Source organism: Hemitrygon akajei, chromosome 3 (assembly GCF_048418815.1).
Source record: "Hemitrygon akajei chromosome 3, sHemAka1.3, whole genome shotgun sequence".
Taxonomy (NCBI): Eukaryota; Metazoa; Chordata; class Chondrichthyes; order Myliobatiformes; family Dasyatidae; genus Hemitrygon; species Hemitrygon akajei.
The window spans coordinates 23666746-23687266 of record NC_133126.1 but is presented as its reverse complement, the minus strand read 5'-3'; the positions used below and the strand labels follow the sequence as shown (position 1 = coordinate 23687266).

The following is a 20521-nucleotide window of genomic DNA, read 5'->3' as shown; positions in this document are numbered from 1 at the left end:
GATCAAAGAGAGCATAAACACAAACGAGAAAACGCAATACAGCAACAATCAGTGGGATGTTGGAGAGATAGTAATGGGGGACAAAGAAATGATGCACGAGCTTAATTAGTCTTATACCCACGGCTCTGAAAGAGGTAGCTGAAGAGATTGGGGAAGCATATTTATTTATTTATATTTATTTAGTGAGACAGGGAGGGGATAGGTCTTTCTGGCCCTTTGAGCCATGCCAGCCTAGTTAACCCCAATATACACCAACCTAATGACAGGGCAATTTGCAATGACCAATTAACCTACCTGGTACATTTTTGGATTATGTAAGGAAACCAGAGGACGTACAGAAAATCCACATGTTCCATATGTGGGACATAAAGAGACTCCTTACAGAATGGTGCCGGAATTGAACTCTGAACTCCAGAACAGCCCTGAGCTGTCATAGAGTCACAATGACCTCTGAGCCGCTATGGCACCCTCCAGAACCACTCCAGAATTTAGTGATTCCAGAAGGTGCCAAAGTTACAAAGGACTGGAAAATGGATAACATCACTCCACTCTTTAAGAAGGGAGGGAGACAGAAGAAAGGAAATTATAATCTAATCAGCCTGACTTTACTGGTTGGGAAGATGTTGGAGTTATTAATTATTATTAAGGATGAGGTTTTGTGGTACATGAAGGCACATTATAAAATAAGCCAAAGTCAGCACAGTATTCTTAAAGGGAAATCTTGCCTGACAAATATTATGGAATTCTTTGAGGAAATAACATGCAGGATAGACAAAGGAGAGCAGAGGATGTTTATCTGGACTTTTGAAAGGCCATGACAAAGTGCCACACACGAGGCTGCTCATGGTAAAAACTCATGGTATTACAGTAAAGATACTGGCACGGATAGAATTTTGTCAGACTGGCAGGAGACAAAAAATGTGAATAAAGGGATTTTTCATGGTTGGCTGCCAGGGACCTAGTGGTGCTCCACGGGGGTTGATGTTGGGACTGCTTCTTTTCACGTTATATGGCAATGATTTGGATGATGGAATTGATGGCTTTGCGGTCAGTTTTGTGGACAATATGAAGATAGGCGGAGGAGCAGGTAGTCTTGAGGAACATGGAGTCTCTGGAAGGACTTTGACAGATTGGGAGAATGGGCAGTGTGCAGACGGAATGTAGGGAAGTTTGGGCCATAGAATAAAGACGTGGACTATTTTCTAAACAGGGAGAAAATTCAAAAATCAAATATGGAAAAGGATTTGGGAGTCCTAGTACAGGGTTCCTTAAAAGTTAAATTGCAGGTTGAGTCAGTGGTAAGGAAGACAAATGCAAATTTATCATTCATTTCAAGATGACTAAAATATAAAAGCAAGGAGAATTTATACAACATTGTTCACCACACCTCAAGCATTATTAAGAGATGTTTAGACAGGCACATGAATGTGAGGGAAATGGAAGGATATGATCTTTGTGTAGGGATAAAGGATTAGTTTAGTTGGTCATTTGATTACCAATTTAATTGGTTCAGCACAACATTGTGGGCTGAAGGGCCTGTTCCAGTGCTGATCTGTTCTACGTTCTCTTCTCCTCACCTGCCCATCACTCCCCTCTCATTCCTCTCTTCCTCCTCTTTTTTCCATGGTCCACTATCGCCTCCTGTCAGATTCCTTCTTCTTCAGCCCTTTACCTCATCTACCTATCCCCTCAAAACTTCTCCCTTCATTCCCTCTGCCCTACCCAGCCACCTTCCTCCTCACCTGGCCTCACCTATCCCCTGCCAACTTGTACTTCTTCCCTTCCCCCCACCTTCTTATTCTGGCTTCTTCCCTCTTCTATCCAGTTCTGGTGAAGGGTCTTGGCCCAAAATGGCAACAGTTTATTCCTCTCCATAGATACTGCCAGAGCTGCTGAGTTCCTCCAGCATTTTGTGTGTGTTACCAGGGATCTGCAAAATCTCTTGTGTTTATGTTAATGTTCTAATGTGAATTGTATGTTTGCCCATAGTTACACTCTGTGTAACGTCTGCAGGTGCAGAACACAGAAATAAATATAGACCCTCACAGATGTTGTTGCCACCATTGGCCAACACAATTCAATCTCACACGACATCTTCCTTACCTGGCCTCACCTATCACCTGCCACCTTGTGCTTCTTCCCCTCCTCCCACTTTCTTATTCTGGCTTTTGCCCCCTTCCTTTCCAGTCCAGGTGAAGGGTCTCAGCTCAAAATGTTGACTTTTTATTCCCCTCCATAGATGCTGCCTGACCTGCAGGATTTTGAATCCTGACGAAGGGTCTCGGCCTGAAACGTCAACAGTGCTTCTCCTTATAGATGCTGCCTGGCCTGCTGCGTTCCACCAGCATTTTGTATGTGTTGCCTATATTTCTGTTACCTCTGTTGCCAGTTTCAGAGAAGGGTGACCTTTACTTCCAGAGGACTCCATTATAGCCAATTCTGGCAGGTTGGCCTACTAGGGCAGTATCATTATCAACTCCCTGAACCTTCCTGTCCAGTCAGTCCCATCCCCCTAGTAAATGATACTAGTGTATTGCGATCTTGTCAAAAAGGTTGGAAAGAATGCAGGTAGGTAAAATAGCCTCTGCAGTTCAAATAAGAAGGAGAATGCTTGATTGGGAATGTTTATCCAGAGGATGTGCTGAATGTTGAAAAATTGCTTATGACACCAAATGTAAAGGTAGATTAATATTCATCAACTTTGGGAAGAACGTTTTATTGCCAAGCACATCTTTAATAGAACTGAAATGCAACAAAAAATTGAAAATGGAGGGATGGATGAATTAACACTGCATCAACTTAAAAGAACCCAATCAAACCTTCAGATTGATGCTGAACAAAATTATAAAACATGATATAAAGCCAAGATACAGTCTGCACAGTGTTTCCACGTCTTTATAGTTCACAGTTTAAAAAAAATGAGCATTAAGTGAATCCACAGGATAACCCTTGAGAGCAGACAGTGAGAGAGCAAACTTCCTGTGTTCCAGTTATTTCCACTGAGCCGTCAATTGTTGTGACTTGAAGCCTGCAGCATTTGCCCACCTTAGTTTTAATCAAACAACAGTTACGTTATATACACACTCAGTGGCCACTTTATTAGGTACAGGCATGGAACTCAGTGTGATCTTTTGCTGCTGTAGCCCATCCACTTCAAGGTTCGATGTTTTGTGTATCGTGTGCTCTTCTGCACACCACTGTGGTAATGTGTAGTTGTCTGAGTTACTGTCGCCCTCCTGGTCAACTTGAACCAGTTTGTCCATTCTCCTCCAACCTCTCTTATTAACTAGGCATTTCACCCATAGAACTGCTGCCCATTGTTTCATTTTGTTTTTTTGCACCATTCTCTGTAAACTCCAGAGACTGTTGTGCGTGAAAATCCCAGGAAATCAACAGCTTCTGAGATACTCAAACCTCCCTGTCTGGCACCAATAACCATTCCATGGTCAAAGTCATTTCGATCGCATTTTCTTCCCCATTCTGATACTTAGTCCGAAAAACAACTGGACCTCTTGACCATGTCAGCCTGCTTTTATCCATTGAGTTGGTGCCACACGATTGCTGATTAGATATTTGCATTAATGGGCAGGTGTACCCAGTAAAGAGGCGACTGAATTTATGAAAATATTAAAAAAATCAATGAAAGCTCACATGGATTAAGCATAACTTGTTTTCCAATTTCAACGTGTGTGTAACCTTGTAGAAACAGACACCAAGAGAAAAAAAAAACTAACTCTTTAAACCTAAATGATATTACATGTGTTTGCTTTGTAAATAGAAATGTGTGTGTGTATATGTTTGTTCTGGGGTTGCTATCTACAGATGATAGGCAATGTTAGAGACTAGCAGAGAGTCTGGCAATGTACAATATACCAATAGAAAAAGAATGAACAAAGCAAGGTACACCAGTGCTAAGCACACGAGCTTTATAATAATACCATCATATTATGTAAACAACTTGTTTCTTCTCTCTTGACACAGTTTGATATTTGGAAATTCACACCATCCGCATTTTGTTAATGTACACGTGTGGGAAGCTTGAAGGACAAACGTTGTTTGCCTCACTGTCCCATTTCCCCCACCTGCCCAGTAACATTTAGAACAAACTAAAGTTGGACTATGAGTGAGAGAAGGAAAGGGGGACAGGCAGAGTGGAAGAAGGGGGATTTAACAGTGAACAAGAGAGAGGAACAAAACACATCTAATAAAATAAATAAAATCATACCTCTAACGGAATGTTTGGCCAATGAATTACCATTAATTGGTTCCCATCAAAATTGAACACCATATTGTATATGATGTGGTTAATTTTATTTTTTTTTAAATGTGCATGCACCACAGTTAGTTACTGAAACTCAGAACCACAGCCATGGATTTTGCCAGCTGTATAACTACCTACCACACTCTATGAGTAATATGTTGTACAATAAACAGCTCATAAACGAGAAGGTGGTCACCTCAGTTCAAGACCTGTCCGATCTGTGGGTGTTTCCACTTTAGCTTTGTTCGTCTTTATGTTATTTTCGTTTAAATGTTCATATACTTAATACAATTTTTTTTTATTGCGGACAGCAAATCATAAGGTGGACACCACGATCCGAGATGTAGAAACAGTACAAAGGTAAACGGCAAAGTCCCGTTCTCTGAGGGGAGGGGAGAGGAGGAGGAGGTGGAGGAGCGAGAGAGAGAGAAGCTGACCGCACCACCCACACACACACACCACATTCATGCATCCATGCGCGCACGCACACACACACACTTACACATTTACACACACACCCACACACGCGACCAGCCGCCCCACCTCCCCCTCCTCCCTCAGCTCTCCGTCTCTCCCGTGGTCCACGCTCAGCGGGACACTGACTTGGTCTGTACATTATGTCGCAATCACATGCTCCACACGGCAAAGAGAAAAAAGATGGTTTAAAGAAAATCAAGTGCACAGCCTTCACAACAAATGAGATAACCTCCAGAAAAATGCGAAATGTCACAAAGTCTTAACAGTCGCATCCAGGGTACAAAACCGACAAAAAGCTGTGGAGTCTTGTAGAGTTTGAAATCCCTTGGACCACAATATCCAAAGCTTCTGGACACTATGGTGGTGGCCGTGTATGGGTGCGTGTATGTGTGTGAGTGTGTGTGTGTGTGTGTGCGTATGTGTGTGTATGTTTGTGTACGCGCGCGTTATCTAATGCACTTAACAGCTTCACTCTGTTATAATTATATCACAGTACGTATCACATATCTCTCAGCCATCAGGCTGTTTGGAGATTGTCTTTTTTTTCCCAAAATGTTCCCCAAAAGAGTTATTTTTTTCGTGTGTGTTTAAAATCTATGTCGAGTTGCAGGATTGCACCACTCCGTGTTACATCTCTCTCTCTCTCTCTCTCACTCTCTCTCTCTGTTATTTGTGTCTCCTCTGTTCTGGTTCGCTTTTTTTTTTCTCTCGGGATAGCTTGTCCACCCCGCTCGCTACACGTAGTACTCTTTGTCCTTGTTTCTGTGCTTCTTACTGCCGCCTTTGGCACCCTGTGGCTTCTCCTTGACCACGGTGCCGTTGGTCTGAGCAGAGTTGCTGATGTAGTTCCGCGTCTCGTCCACCTGGTACGAGCCTTCGTCCCGGTTGCGGTACTTGTACATGGCGTAGAGCAGGATGAGGATGCACAGAGCCGCTGCGGCCACTATTCCCACGACCATCCCCGTAGTGCTGCTGGACTCGCGCACCACTTCCGACGCCCCGGGGCCCCTTCGTACTCCCGGCTCGGTGGGGTTTGCTGTGGGCACATTACGGAACATGGGTGAGGTGACTAAGGGGCTCTTCAACTTGGTGTTGTCTACTTCATAACCGGTGGGTAAAGGAAACAACACTAGGCCAGGCTGGGGTTTCTGCTCACGAGTATTCAGCTTGCCCGCGGGCAACTTGGGCAGCTTCCTGGGCGGTGTGGAGACCGAAGAGCTGGTCAGCTCAGGGGGAGAGTCAGTGGTGGCTGTCCTACCAGATTCAGGCGGTTTGTTTGCTCTAAAGTCCTTGTATTCCCACTTGGGTGCGTGCGCTTTGTAGCCACCTTCGAAGGCCGATGTGGACAAGGTCTTATCTGTTACCAAGGACAAGGTGGTGTGAAAATCTTCATCATCAGTAGGGGGTAGGTCAGAGTCAAGCGCCTCCCCTGAGCCATAACCCGATATCACCAAGCCAGCATCACAATCATCGGTGTCCTGGTCCAGCAAGCAAGGCAACCCAACCTCAGGGATCATGGACAGGGAATCTTTGGTGCTTTCAATAATGGTGAGAAGGGGGCGGAAGGTAGGGAGGAGGGTGATGACAGGGGCACGGGTGCCAAGAGGAGGGGTGTCTAAAGGTTCTTCTGTCACTACTGGGAAAACTAATTCACCTCCTAGGACGGAAGGAGAAAGAGAGGCTGTTAGCAAGGTATTCGGCCTGGGCACCCAGGTGCACACAAACAACCGCACGCACACACCCCGCTCAAAAACTTAAACCCGACTCAAAAAAGAGAGAGAGAAAATCACAACACACGTGGAGATGCAACAGCCGCCGAGCTGAAAAGAAAAGCCGGACCCCTGACTTGCAATACAACAGCCGCAGCACAACTCAAATAAAAATCTGGCACGTTAAAAAGATCAATAAACGTTCCCGTTTAAACCCCCCCCCCAAAAAAAACCGAAATGATAATAGTGTTTCGTAAATTAATTAATAAGCATTACAGCCTAAAACACATCCAAGAAAGTTTATATGTATATATATGATGCAGACATATATATCCAATATATACATATAGATAAGGATAGATACCAAATAAGGTTTTGTCAACTTACATCAATAAATTGCCCGCATGATTTTGGCATGAAGAAAAAATTTATAAAAAGAAAGTTGTGTAAGATACTCTTGGACACGTTTGCTATATTATTCTCAATTTTTTTGTCATTAGCAAAAAATAAAACTCGCTGACAATATGATTACAAAGGGGAAGGCAACAACACATTTACATTCACACCACACAACATGAAAATAATTCTGCACCAATAGGCGACTCTGCTTTTTTTTGTTGCTTGTTGTTTAAAATAGATCAGGAACTACAAAAAAAAAGACTGCACATTGTGTCAGTTCAATTTCTTTTCTGTCTGTTTTGCTGTTAAATATCTACAAATCTAGCACTTCCTTTATTTTTAAATCTTTTATGTTGAGATAGCATTGTTTAAAATTAAATCTTTTCTTTTATCTCTCTGTTTTTTTTTCCATTAAACAATTAGTTGACTGGTACTCTACAATTTTGAACACTGCCTGAAAGGGGGAGGTGGTGGAGGAGAGGAAGATGGTGGGTAGGGGAGAGGGAGGGGGAGATGAGGTTTAACATTTCCGGGTTCTGCCCTATGAGTGCAGTATGGGGGAGATGAAGATGATGGGAGTGAATGTGTATAAAAGTTGCCATGTCCATGTCAGGGTGGGACCGAGCGATCTGGCTGCGTTAGCGCTTTTAGCTGTAAGGAAGGGATGGGGGATATACAAATATATGAGCATATACATGCCCATCTATGGAAAAGAAAAAAAACATAACTCTAACACTGACATTTTACAAACCCTAAGCTGCAACTTCTTCACCATGCAGTCCATATATAAATATATCAATATATAGTTTGTTTTAAACTTTAAACAGCTTTTCCCGAAAAAAATCTAAATAAATCATCTTTTCCAACCGCTCCAAACCACTTCAAACTGTGTGAAATTAATGCTGTATTTCCAAATATATATACTGCATTTTGGTAAGCATTAGCCAAAGGAGGCTTCTTTTTATCGTCTGGTGAAATGGAACAGGGGTGGTACCAACTGCATCACTCCCCTGAGATGCACAAAGAAAGCTTTTTAAATTCTGGTTCTGCCCGTGATAACAAAGACAGGATGTGGTTTGTGTCCTGCAGGGAGTAAAATGTTATATTTAAAATTTTCATCTTATTGAGGTACAGTGCAGAATAGGCCCTTCTGGCCATTGGGCCAAGCTGCCCAGCAACTGCCCCCCCCCCCCCCCCGCCAATTTAATCGGAGCCTAATCACGGGACAATTTACAATGACCAATTAACCTAGCAACCAGTACGTTTTTGGACTGTGAGTGGGAACCGGAGCACCTGGAGGAAAGCCATGGGAAATCCGCGGTCACGGGCACATTGGGAAATGTATTACAGGCCCAAGTGTCGTAAGAACAGAACCAGTGGTGCAACAGAGTATGGGCCAGCTGCCATACCCTACTACCAGGTGATATTGGGTGGATGTAGAGTGGGGGTGGGGTGGTGAGCCAGTCAGAAGAGGAGAGGAGGGGATGAGAGAGGCTGTTCCAACTCCCCCACCACCTCTTGGGCTCTTTAAGGCAACCTCCAGGAGAACCATCATGGCAAACCAACTTAAACTAATGAACAAAGGGGAAGGGAAAATAGAGTGCTGATGATAGAAAGTACCTTACACCCCACCCTACGTGTTGCCACGGCTTGAAGTGGTTTGGGATTCACTTTATTTAAAAGAAGAAAATTATCAGCACAAATATTTTTCCCAATAAAATGTTCAGCAGAATCAAAAAGAAGTAGCAATTTTTGAAAGAAAATATAAAAAGCCCGAAGCTTTATATAAAAAATATTACTGGCAAAACAAATCCTTGTTTTGAGAAAAATATAAACCAAAGTAAAATCTTTCCCCTACAGCACACCTTAAAAAGATGAACAGCCAGATGCACAGAGACAGAGTAAAAAGGGTCACAAATATTTACCTGTCACCCAGGCCTCATGAAATGAGGTGACATTATCTCTGGTTTATTGCAATTTACCCTTTTCTGTTTTTAAACCCATAACATCACAAAAAAACCATAGATTTTAATTCCCCTCGGGGTGTGTAAAAATGGCGTGCATTCTGGATGTACGTCGGTACAGAGTTAAAGGAACCGGCACAGAATGGGTCACTTTGATTGCTTGAAGTGTTAATAATGCATGCTTAAAGTAAGTTGCATTTAGGGAAAGTTTAAGAACAAAACAGCAAGCTGGAGCAGGGAGGTAGGGGTGGATTAGGGGACAGGGAGGGTTTAGGGGGAAAGGTTAGCTGGAAAGAGGAAGGTCCATACTTAGGAGGGGAACAGTTTTAAACAGCATCATTCAACAAATCTTTTCGGTGGGAGGGAGGAGAGGGTGGGAAATTCCACAAAGGGCATTGGGTTTCAGTCTCAGCTAAAATCAGTCAATCAGTGAATTGCAAAAGTTGCAGACAATATCTGTTATTGTCCTCTCCAGCTGAGCATTCTTCACAGTTTCGAAGGCATCACACCTCCTTTCCCAGCTGGACTATTTTTCAGTCGTAACTCCAGTTCCTGCTGGTGACGCTGAGGCTTTTCCTCCTGAACTGCTGTACAGGTGAAGCACGGGTCTGTACCTCAAAGCACTGCCCATCTCCAAGGACCTACTTCCTCCTCTCTGCAGAGAACCCCCAGGGCAGGGGTTCCCAACCATCTTTATGTCATGGAGCCTTACGTTAACCGAAAGCTCTGTGGACTCTGGGTTGGGAAGTCCCGCCCTAAGGGAACCTCACACCCAGCCCAGCCCAAAAATTAGGCACGGATGACCTAACTCTGCTCCTACGTCTTATGGTCAAAACCTCACTTCACAGCTTCAGGGGCATCTTGGTGGGATTAGGTGCCCACCAGAAACCTTCCAAGATAGCACATGGATGGTGGAAAACTGGAGGGCAATGTGGGAGGGAACGGTTAGATTGATCTTAGAGTAGGTTAATTGTTCAATACCAGATCATGGGCTGAAGGGTCTGCACTGTGAACTATATGATATGTTCAAAGATAAAGAGAAACAGCTACATTTACACAGCATTTTCCACACCCCTCCAAGCCATTATTTTGAGTGCACTGTCAAGCAAGCAGTTTCCACCTAGCAACCTTCCATAAGCAACAGCATGGAGGTATCATTTTTGTTTAGAAGTGCTAGCTGAGGGAAGAGTGTTAGCTGGTACACTTCCATACCCTTCTTCAAAACCCATTGGTGGCTTCCTTTACATCCAGCCAACATCTACACCTCATCTTTTTTTCTCTCCGGTACTGCAGAGGGGTCTTAGCCCAAAACGTTGACTGTACTTTTTTTCCATAGATGCTGCCTGGCCTGCTGAGTTCCTCCAGCATTTTGTGTGTGTTGCTTAGAATAGAACTGAGGGTCAGTTTAATTTCTTGTCTGACAAAACTCTAGGGGTTGTGGTGTGAAGATGAGGTGTATGTGATCAGATTTTGGGAATGGGACTTGAACTCACAGTACATAAGAAGATAAGAACATTAGAAATAGGAGAGGAGTAGGCCATCCGGCCCATCAAGCCTGCTCTGCCATTCAATAAGATCATGGCTGATCTGTCCGTAAACTCAGCTCCATCTACCTGCCTTTTCCCCATAACCCTTAATTCCCCTACTATGTAAAAATCTATCTAACTGTATCTTAAATATATTAGTGAAGAAGCCTCAACTGCTTCCCTGGGCAGAGAATTCCACAGATTCACCGCTCTCTGGGAAAAACATTTTCTCCTCATCTCTGTCCTAAATCTTTTCCCCTGAATCTTGAGGCAATGTCCCCTAGTTCTAGTCTCACCTACCAATGGAAACATCTTTCCTACTATCTTATCTATCCCTTTCAAAATTTTATATGTTTCTATAAGATCTATAAGATCCCCTCTCATTCTCTGAATTCCAGAGAGTATAGTCCCAGGTGACTCAATCTCTCCTCCTTCATTTCTGGAATCAACCTGGTGAACCTCCTCTGCACTGCCTCCAAAGCCAGTATATCCTTTCTCAAGTATGGAGACCAGAACTGCACACAGTACTCCAGGTGCGGCCTCACCAGTACCCTGTATAGTTGCAGCATGAGCTCCCTGCCCTTGAATTCAATTCTTCTAGAATGAAGGCCAACATTCCATTTGCCTTCTTAAAAACCTGTTGTACCTGCAAGCCAACTTTTTGCGATTCATGAACAAGCACTCCCAAGTCCCTCTGCACAACAGCATGCTGCAATCTTTCACCATTTAAATAATAATCTGCTCTTCTATTATCCCTTCCAAAGTGGATGATCTCACATTTACCAGCGTTGTATTCCATCTGCCAGTCCTTGGCCCACTCACTTAACCTATCTATATCCCTCTGCAGACTCTCCACATCCTCTATACAATTTGCTTTTCCACTCAGTTTAGTGTCATCAGCAAATGTTGCTACACTACACTCAGTCCCCTCTTCCAAATCATCAATGTAAATGGTAAACAGCTTCGGGCCCAGCACTAACCCCTGTGGCACCCCACTCAGCACTGACTGCCAACCAGAGAAACACCCATTTATACCAACTCACTGCCTTCTATCGGTTAACCAATCCACTATCCGTGCCAATACACTTCCTCCGACTCCATGCAGCTGTATTTTATTTATAAGTCTCTAGTGTGGCACCTTATCGAATGCCTTTTGGAAATCCAAGTATACAACATCCACCTGTTCCCTCTATCCACTGCACTCATTATGTCCTCAAAGAACTCCAGTAAGTCTGTCAAACAGGACCTGCCCTTTCTGAATCCATGCTGCGTCTGTCTAATGGAACCACTCCTTTCTAAATGTTTCCCTATTTCTTCCTTAATGACAGCTTCGAGCATTTTCCCAACTACAGGTGTTAAGCTAACTGGCCGAGAGTTGCCCATCTTTTGCCTACATCTTTTTTTAAAAAGTGGTGTGATATTTGCTGTCTTCCAATCCGCTGGGACCTGCCCAGAGTCTAGAGAGTTTTGATAAATGATTACTAACGTGACTACTATAAATTCCGTCAATTCCTTCAGCACCCTGGGATGCATCCCATCAAGACCAGGGGACTTATCTACCTTCAGGCCCTCTAGTTTGCTCATCACCGTCTCTTCAGTGACAGTGATTTTATCAAGGTCCTCACCTTCCATTTCGCCCATAGCATCCTTTTTTGGCATATTCGACGTGTCCTCCACCATGAAGACCGACACAAAATAGTTGTTCAATGCCACAGCCATTTTGTTATCACCGATTATCAATTTCCCCTTCTCGTCTTCCAAGGGACCTATGTTGACTTTAGCCATGCTCTTCTGCTTTATATATTTATAAAAACTTTTGCTATCAGTTTTTATATTTTGTGCTAATTTACTTTCACACTCTATCTTCCCTTTCCTTATTTCTTGTTTAGTTGTTCTCTGTTGCTTTTTAAAGTTTTCCCAACCCTCCAGTCTCCTACTGCTCTTTGCGACTTTGTACACATGAGCTTTTAATTTGATACTATATTTAATTTCCTTAGTTATCCAAGTCTGGCTCTCCCCACACTTACTGTCCTTACTTTTGACTGGAATATACTTCTGTTGAGCACTGTGAAAAATCTCTTTGAAAGTATTCCACTGTTCCTCAACTGTCCTAGCAAATAGCCTGTGCTCCCAATCCACATTAGTCAACTCCTCCTTCATCCCATTGTAGTCTCCCTTGTTCAAGCATAATATAATTTTAGATCTAACTATTTTATCCTCCATCTGAATGTGAAATTCAATCATACTATGATCACTATTTCCAAGAGGATCCCTGACTAGATCATTAATCTTACCTGTCTCATTGCTCAGGACGAGATCTAAGATAGTATTTTCCCTTGTAGGTTCACGAACATGCTGCTCAAGGAAGTCAGTGTCTGGCTCTGAGCTCTCCGCTGACAGCAATCCTACCTGGCAAGGTTGCTTCTGAAGTTCCAGTTGTACTTCAGCCCCATGCTTCTTGGGTGAAGATATTTAAAAAAAACCCCGCAGGTGCTGTAAATCTGAAACAAAACCATTTCACCCTTTGCCCCTCAAGTTCTGAGTAAATCTCTCCCCTCTCACCCTAAACTTATGTCCTTTGGTTCCTGATTTTCCAACCCTGCCAAAAAGACGGTGCACCATCACCCCATCTGTGGCTCTCATGAGCTTACATACCTCTCCATAAGATCACCCCTCAATTCTTCTATGTTCCAGAGAATAAAGTCCCAACCTGCTCAACCCCTCTTCATAACTTAGTGCCTTGAGTCCTTCCAACATCCACCTAAATCTCCTTTGCACTCTATCCAGCTTAATAATGTCTTTCCTATAACCAGGTGACTAAAACTGAACACAATATTCTAAATTTAGCCTCACCAATGTCTTGTACGTAACATCCCAACTGCTCTACTTGATGCTCTGACTAATGAAGGGCAGTGTACCAAAAGCCTTCTTCACAGCCCTGTCCACCTTTGACTCCACCTTCATGTACCTAACATCTAAGGAATCTCAGTTCTACAGCATTCTCCAGGGCCACGTTGTTCACTGCTTCCTTTGAGCACGTCTCCTCTCATTACTGAATGCAGTCATAGAATCATAGTGCACTGCAATGCAGAAACAGGTCCTTCGGCCCATCTAGTTTGTGCCAAACCTAGTCCCATTGATCTGCACCTGGACCAAAGCCCTCCATGCCAGTCCCGTCCATGTACTTTTCCAGACTTCTCTTCAGAGTTGATATTGAGCTTCCATTTACCATCTCCCCTGACAGCTCGTTCCACACACTCTGAGTGGAGAACTTTCTCCTCAGATTTCTCTCATGTATTTCACCTTTCACCCCTATCCTATGACCTCTAGTTCTAACCTCACCCAACCTCAGTGGAAAAAGGTGTGCCCATCAAAACCACTCATAATTTTGTATCTAATTCCCCCTCATTCTCTTACTGAAGGGAATTGATGGGAGTTGGTGTAACAATAAAATACACCCAGTGGCCACTTTATTAGGAAACCTGTACATCTGCTCATTAATGTAAATATCTCATCAGCCAATCATGTGGTAGCAACTCAATGCATAAAAGTGTGCAGACGTGATCAAGAGGTTCAGCTGTCGTTCAGACCGAACATCAGAATGGGGAAAAAAATTTGATCTAAGTCACTTTGACTTTGGAATGATTGTTGTTGCTGAATGGGGTGGTTTGAGATTCTCAGAAACTACTGATCTCCTGGGATTTTCACGCACAATAGTCTCTAGAGTTTACAGAGAATGGTGTGAAAAAACACTAAAACATCCAGTGAGTGGCAGTTCTGTAGGCAAAGATGCTGACAGAGGGGGACAGCCAGACTGATTCAAGTTGATAGGAAGGTGGCAGTAACTCAAAAACTATGTGTCACATTAGTGTGTGAAGAAGATGATCTCTGAATGCAGAGCATGTCAATCCTTGAAGTGGATGGGCTACGGCAGCAGAAGACCACAAACATATACTCAATGATTACTTTATTAGGTACAGGAGGTTCTTAATAAAGTGCCCACAGAGAGTACGTACTTTAATTATAAATTTACTTTGAACTTTGAAATCTGTAGAAAGAGAAATCAGATTTAACATTTCAGACAAATATCCTTCATCAGAACTGACAAAGGTTCTTCGATCTTTTGATCTCTCTCTCTCTCTCTCTCTCTGTCCCCCCTCTCTCCCTCTCTCTCCCCCTCCCCTCCCTCCCTCTCCCCCCCCCCCTCTCTCTCTCTCTCTCTCTCTCTCTCTCTCTTCAGATGCCACTGAACCTGCTGAGTGCACAGAGCATAGAACACTACTGCACAGTACAGGCCCTTCAGCCCATAATGTTGTGCTGACCTTTTAACCTACTCTAAGATCAATCTACCTTCCTACACAACACTCCACTTTTCTATCATCCATGTGCCTACCTAAGAGTTTCTTAAGTGCCCCTAATGTATCTGCATCTACCATCACCCAGACGTGGGAACTTGGTGGGACTTCCAGTCTCGGATAACTATTATCTGTGTGAAATATACCAAGCTGCAGCTCCTTAGAGACTGTGTTCAGAGAACTGGAGCTGCACCTCAATGACCTTCGGCTCATATGGGAGAATTAGGAGGTGACTGGTAGGAGCTACAGGGAAGTAATCATCCATAAGTTGCAGGGTGAATGTCCGGAGAGGGAAAAGGAATAGGCAGCCAGTGCAGAGAACCCCTGTGGTTGTTCCCATCAATAATAGGGATACTGTTTTGGATGCTGCTTGGGGTGTAACAATAGGGTCTTTGGTACTGAGCTGGCTCTGCGGCTCAAAGGGGAGAAGAGGAGTACGGTAGTGATAGTGGATTCCATAGGCGAGCAGACAGGAGATTCTGTGGGTGTTATCAATACACCCAGATGACATCTTGTCTCACAGATGCCAGGGTCAGAGGTGTCTCGGATTGGGTCCGTGGCATTCTAAAAGGGGAGATTAAACAGCCAGAAGTCATGGCACATACTGGCACCAATGACATAGGTAGGAAATGGGAGGAGGTCCAGAAGAGAGAATATAGGGAGGTAGATTGAAAGCTGAAAAGGGTAGTCACCTCTGGATTGCTCCCTGTGCCACATGCCAGTGAGGGTAAGAACAGGATGATTTGGCAGATGATTATGTGGCTGAGGAATTGCCACAGCATGCAGGGTTTCAGATTTCTGCATCACTGGGATCTCTTCTTGGGAACATATGGCCTGTACAAAAAGGACAGATTACACCTGAACATGAGGGGGACCAATATCCTTGCAGGCAGATTTGCTAGAGCCGTTGGGAAGGGTTTAAACTAACTTGGCAGGGTGATGGGAAGTAGAATGATAGGGCTAAGGATGGGTCAGTTGGTATACAAGTACATGTAGTCTGTGGTGAGACTGTGAGGAAGGACAGGCAGACAATAGGGCAAAATTGCGGACAGTGGGATGAGTTGAAGTGTAACATGGGGCAGGGCAAAGTGATGATGCTGCCAAATAGTGACTCCTTTGCTTGCATCTTTGGAAACAGCTCTATTTCTATCTTTGATATCTCTTTTTTCCCTCTTCAACCTCCTTTTGAAGACCCTGACCTGGAGTTACACTCTGACTCTGGATCTTTGCGGGAATGACATGTTTTTTTTTGATATCCCGAGGACGCGGCCTGGAAGACAACTTCAGGGTGCCGCATTTTTGTTGCTCTGGATTCAAGACTGAGGCATCGTGGGGGAATGCGGGTTAGCTGCCGTGAGCTGTGTGTCCAGGGACATGAGCCTGGGGCCGACTCTCTGGCGCAGAGCTTGGAAAAAGCGATGCAACAAACTTCTAACATCATAAATCAGCGAGTTGTTTGTTATGTCTCCACTCTTGCTGTGAAACGGGGGCACCTCTTTTTCCTTTATTTCCAGTGGTATGTCGAATTACCGGTGAGCGCCTAGTCTTTGGGGTACTGCAAGTCTGTGTCTTTATTGATACTTTTGCTATAAGCTTGAGTGCTTGGTGGAGGGGGGCAGATGCCAAAGCTTTTTTCATGGTGGGGGGGGGTGCGGTCATTGCTTTGCTTCTGCTTGTGTGTGGGAGGGGGAGCTGGAAGGGTGCTTTGGGATTCTAACAATTAACTATCATTCATTCTTTGGGGCACTCCTCTGTTTTCGTGGAGGTTTGTGAAGAAAAAGAATTTCAGGATGTATGTTGTATACATTTCTCTGACATTAAATGTACCTATCGAAACCTATTGAAACATGGGGCAAAATTGAAAAGGGTGATGAATACAAGACTGAAAGTGATATATTTGAATGCATGTATATATAGAATAAGGTAGATGATTTTGTAGCCAAGTTAGAGATAAGTAGATATGATGATGTGGGCATCACTGAGACGTGACTGAAAGAAGATCATAATTGGGAGCTTAACATACAAGGGTACATCTTGTATTCAAAGGGCAGGCAGTTAATCAGAAGGGTTAGGATGGCCTGTTGGTAAAAATGGAAATCAAATCCTTAGAAAGAAGTGACATAGGATCAGAAGATGTAGAGTTGTTGTGGGTAGAGTTAAGGAACTGTGAGGGTAAAAAAAAACTCTGATGGGAGTTGTATACAGGCTTCCAAATAGTAGTCAGGATCTGGGATGCAAATTACAATGGCAGATAAAAAGGCATGGAAGAGGGCAACGTTACAATAAGCTTGGGAGATTTTAATACGCAGATAGTTTGGGAAAATTAGGTTGGTGCTGGATCCCAAGAGAGGTTGAAGAAGGCCTAGGAAAGGGCTTTTTAGCGCTGCTTATGGTTGAGCACACCAGGGAGAAAGCAATTCTGGATTGGGTGTTGTGTAATGAACCAGATTTGATTAGGGAGCTTAAGGTAAAAGAAACTTTAGGAGAAAGTGATCATAATATGATGTAATTCACTCTGCAGTTTGAGAAGGAGAAGATAAAGCCAGATGTATCAGTACTATGGTGGAGTAAAGGAAATTACAGAGGCATGAGAGAGTAGCTGTCCAAAGTTAATTGGAAGGGGACACTAGCAGGGATGATGGCAGAACAACAATTGATAGAGTTTCTGGGGACAATTTGGAAAGTACAGGATAAATAAACCCCAAAGATGAAGAGTATTCTAAAGGGAGGATGAAGCAACTATGGCTGACAAGGGAAGTCAAAGTCAGCAAAAAAAAAAACAAATGAGAGGGCATACAATATAGAAAAAGTTAGTGGGATATGAGAGGATTGGGAAGCTTTTAAAAAGCAACAAAAGTCAACTAAAAGCCATAAGGAGAAAAAATGAAATATGAAAGGAAGCTAGCCAAGAATATAAAATGAGATACCAAAAGTTTTTTCAAATTTATAAAGAGTAAAAGAGAGGTAAGAGTGGGTATCGGACCACTGGAAAACGATGCTGGAGAGATAGTAATAGGGGATGAAGAAATGGCAGATGAGCTGTTTTTTTGCATCATTTTTCACTATGGAAGACCAGCAGTATATCAGAAGTTCAACAGTGTCATGGGGCAGAAGTTTGTAGTTGCTATTAATAGGGAGAAGGTGCATGGGAAGCTGAAAGTTCTAAAGATAGTTAAATCACCTGGACCAGATGGACTAAACCCCAGGGTTCTGAAAGAGGTACTGAAGAGATTGTGGACCCATTTGTAATGATGTTTCAAGCATCACTAGATTCTATAATGGTTCTGGAAGGCTGGAAAATTGCGAATGTCACTCCGTTCTTTAAGAGGGTTGGGAAAGAAAGGAAGAAAGGAAATTATTGGCCAGTTAGCCTGACTTCAATGGTTGGGGAAGAAGTTGGAGCCCATTATTAAGGATGAAGTTTTTGGGTACTTGGCACATGATAAATTAGGCCAAAGTCAGCATCGTTTCCTTCAGGGGACATCTTGCCTGACTAATCTGTTGGAATTCTTTGACAAAATAACAGGCAAGACAGACAGAGGAGAGTCAATGGATGTCGTTTGCTTGGATTTGGAGAAGGCCTTTGACAGATGCTGCACACGAGGCTGCTTAAAATGATAAGATCTCATAGTATTACAGGAAAGATACCAGCATGGATAGAAGATTAGAGACAGCCTTTTATAGCTATCTCTACTCCTTTTCGTGAACAATGGAACAACATCCACAACCCTCCAATCATTTGGAACCTCTCCTGTCCCCATTGATGATGCAAAGGTCATTGCCAGAGGCTCAGCAATCTCTTCCCTTACCTCCCACGGTAGCCTGGGGTACATCTTGTCCAGTCCCGGAGACTTACCCAACTTGATGCTTTCCAAAAGCTCCAGCACATCCACTTTCTTAATATCTATATGCTCAAGCTTTTCTGTCCACTGTAAGTCATCTCTACAATTGGCAAGATCCTTTTATGTAGTGAATACTGAAGTGAAGTATTCATTAAGTGTATCTGCTATCTCCTCCGATTCCATACACAATTTCCCACTGTCACACTTGATTGGTCCTATTCTCTTACACCTTATCCTCTTGCTCTTCACGTACTTGTAGAATAGCCTTGGGGTTTTCCTTAATCCTGTCTGCCAAGACCTTCTCACGGCCCCTTCTGGCTCTCCTAATTTCTTTCTTGACCTCCTTCCTGCTAGCCTTATAATCTTCTAGTTCCCTATCATTACCTAGTTTTTTGAACCTTTTGTAAGCTCTTCTTTACTTCTTGACAAGATTTACAACAGCCTTTGTATACTACAGTTCCTGTACCCTACCATCCTTTCCTTGTCTCATTGGAATGTACCTATGCAGAACTCCATGCAAATATCCCCTGAATATTTGCCACATTTCTTCTGTACATTTCCCTGAGAACATCTGTTTCCAATTTTTGCTTCCAAGTTCCTGTCTGATAGCTTCATATTTCCCCTTACTCCAATTAAACACTTCCCTAACTTGTCTGTTCCTATCCCTCTCCAATGCTGTGTAAAGGAGATAGAATTGTGATCACCATCTCCAAAATGCTCTCCCACTGAGCAATCTGACACCTGACCAGGTTCATTTCCCAATACCAGATCAAGTACAATCTCTCCTCTTGTAGGCCCATCTCCATATTCTATCAAGAAACCTTCTTGAACACACCTAACAAACTCTACCCCATCTAAACCCCTCACTCTAGGGACATGCCAATCGATATTTAGGAAATTAAAATCTCCCACCACGACAACCCTGTTATTATTACACCTTTCCAGAATCTGTCTCCCTATCTGCTCCTCGATGCCCCAATGCCATTCGGCTTTACAATTCAACCGCCAGGAGTAAGATATGTTAAAGTGCCGGGGTTAGGACTCAATGTATTTAAGTAAACTACTTAAGAACTTTTTAAAAGCTATTATTAATGCTTTTTGAGAGGGTGATTTTAGATGCATATCATATTTTTACTGAGTTAAGTATTGTATGTAATTAGTTTTGCTACAATAAGTGTATGGGACATTGGAAAAAATGTTGAATTTCCCCATGGGGATGAATAAAGTATCTATCTATCTATCTACTATTGGGTGGTCTATGAACTCGGCCTTTTTCCTTTTGGCAATGGAGAATGAGAGGCGACCTGACAGAGGTGTATAAGATGATGAGAGGCATTGATCGTGTGGATAGTCAGAGTCTTTTTTCCAGGGCTGAAATGGCTGGCATGAGTGGGCACAATTTTAAGGTTCTTGGAAGTAGGTACAGGTCAGGGGTAAGTTTTTTTATGCAGAGCGGTGAGTGTGTGGAATGGGCTGCCGGCGACGGTGGTGGAGATGGATAGAATAGGGTCTTTTAAGAGACTCCTCGATAGGTACATGGAGCTTAGAAAAATAGAGGGCTATGGGTAACCCTAGGTAATTTCTCAGGTCAGGACATGTTTGGCACAGCTTTGTGGGCTGATGGGCCCGTATTGTGCTGCAGGTTTTCTATGTTTCTCTGTTTCTATGTCTATTAGCTGACTGGTAGGAGGCAGAGAGTAGGAATAAAGGGGCAAATTCTAATCGGCTGCCAGTGTTCCACAGGGGTTAGTGTTAGGGTCACTTCTGTTCACATTCTATGTCAATGATTTGGATGACGAAATTGATGGCTTTGTGACCAAGTTTGTGGATGATATGGTGGAGTGTTGAGGAAGCAGGGAGTCTGCAGACGGACTTAGATAGATTTGGAGAATGGGCAAAGAAGTGGCAGATGGAATACGGTATAAGGAAGTGCATGATCATATACTTCGGTAGAAGGAAAGTTCATCTCCCACCCCCCATCCTCATCA

General features: G+C 43.3%; 1 protein-coding gene across 47 annotated transcripts in view; it reads right to left on the bottom strand.

Annotated features, from left to right (window-relative positions):
* Positions 1-5325: 5325 nt before the first annotated feature.
* Positions 5326-20521, bottom strand: part of nrxn3a (neurexin 3a) — a 2216268-nt gene continuing 2201072 nt past the window's right edge. For 16 of the 47 annotated variants that reach the window (XM_073039327.1, XM_073039329.1, XM_073039330.1 and 13 more), the window contains one exon: positions 5326-5774. In XM_073039327.1, the coding sequence (XP_072895428.1) occupies positions 5473-5774 (302 nt within the window). In that variant the 3' untranslated portion in view covers positions 5326-5472. Of the gene's footprint in view, positions 6396-6834; positions 7550-20521 lie in introns of those variants that run through there. The other 31 variants (XM_073039307.1, XM_073039310.1, XM_073039311.1 and 28 more) reach the window with 5 other exon arrangements.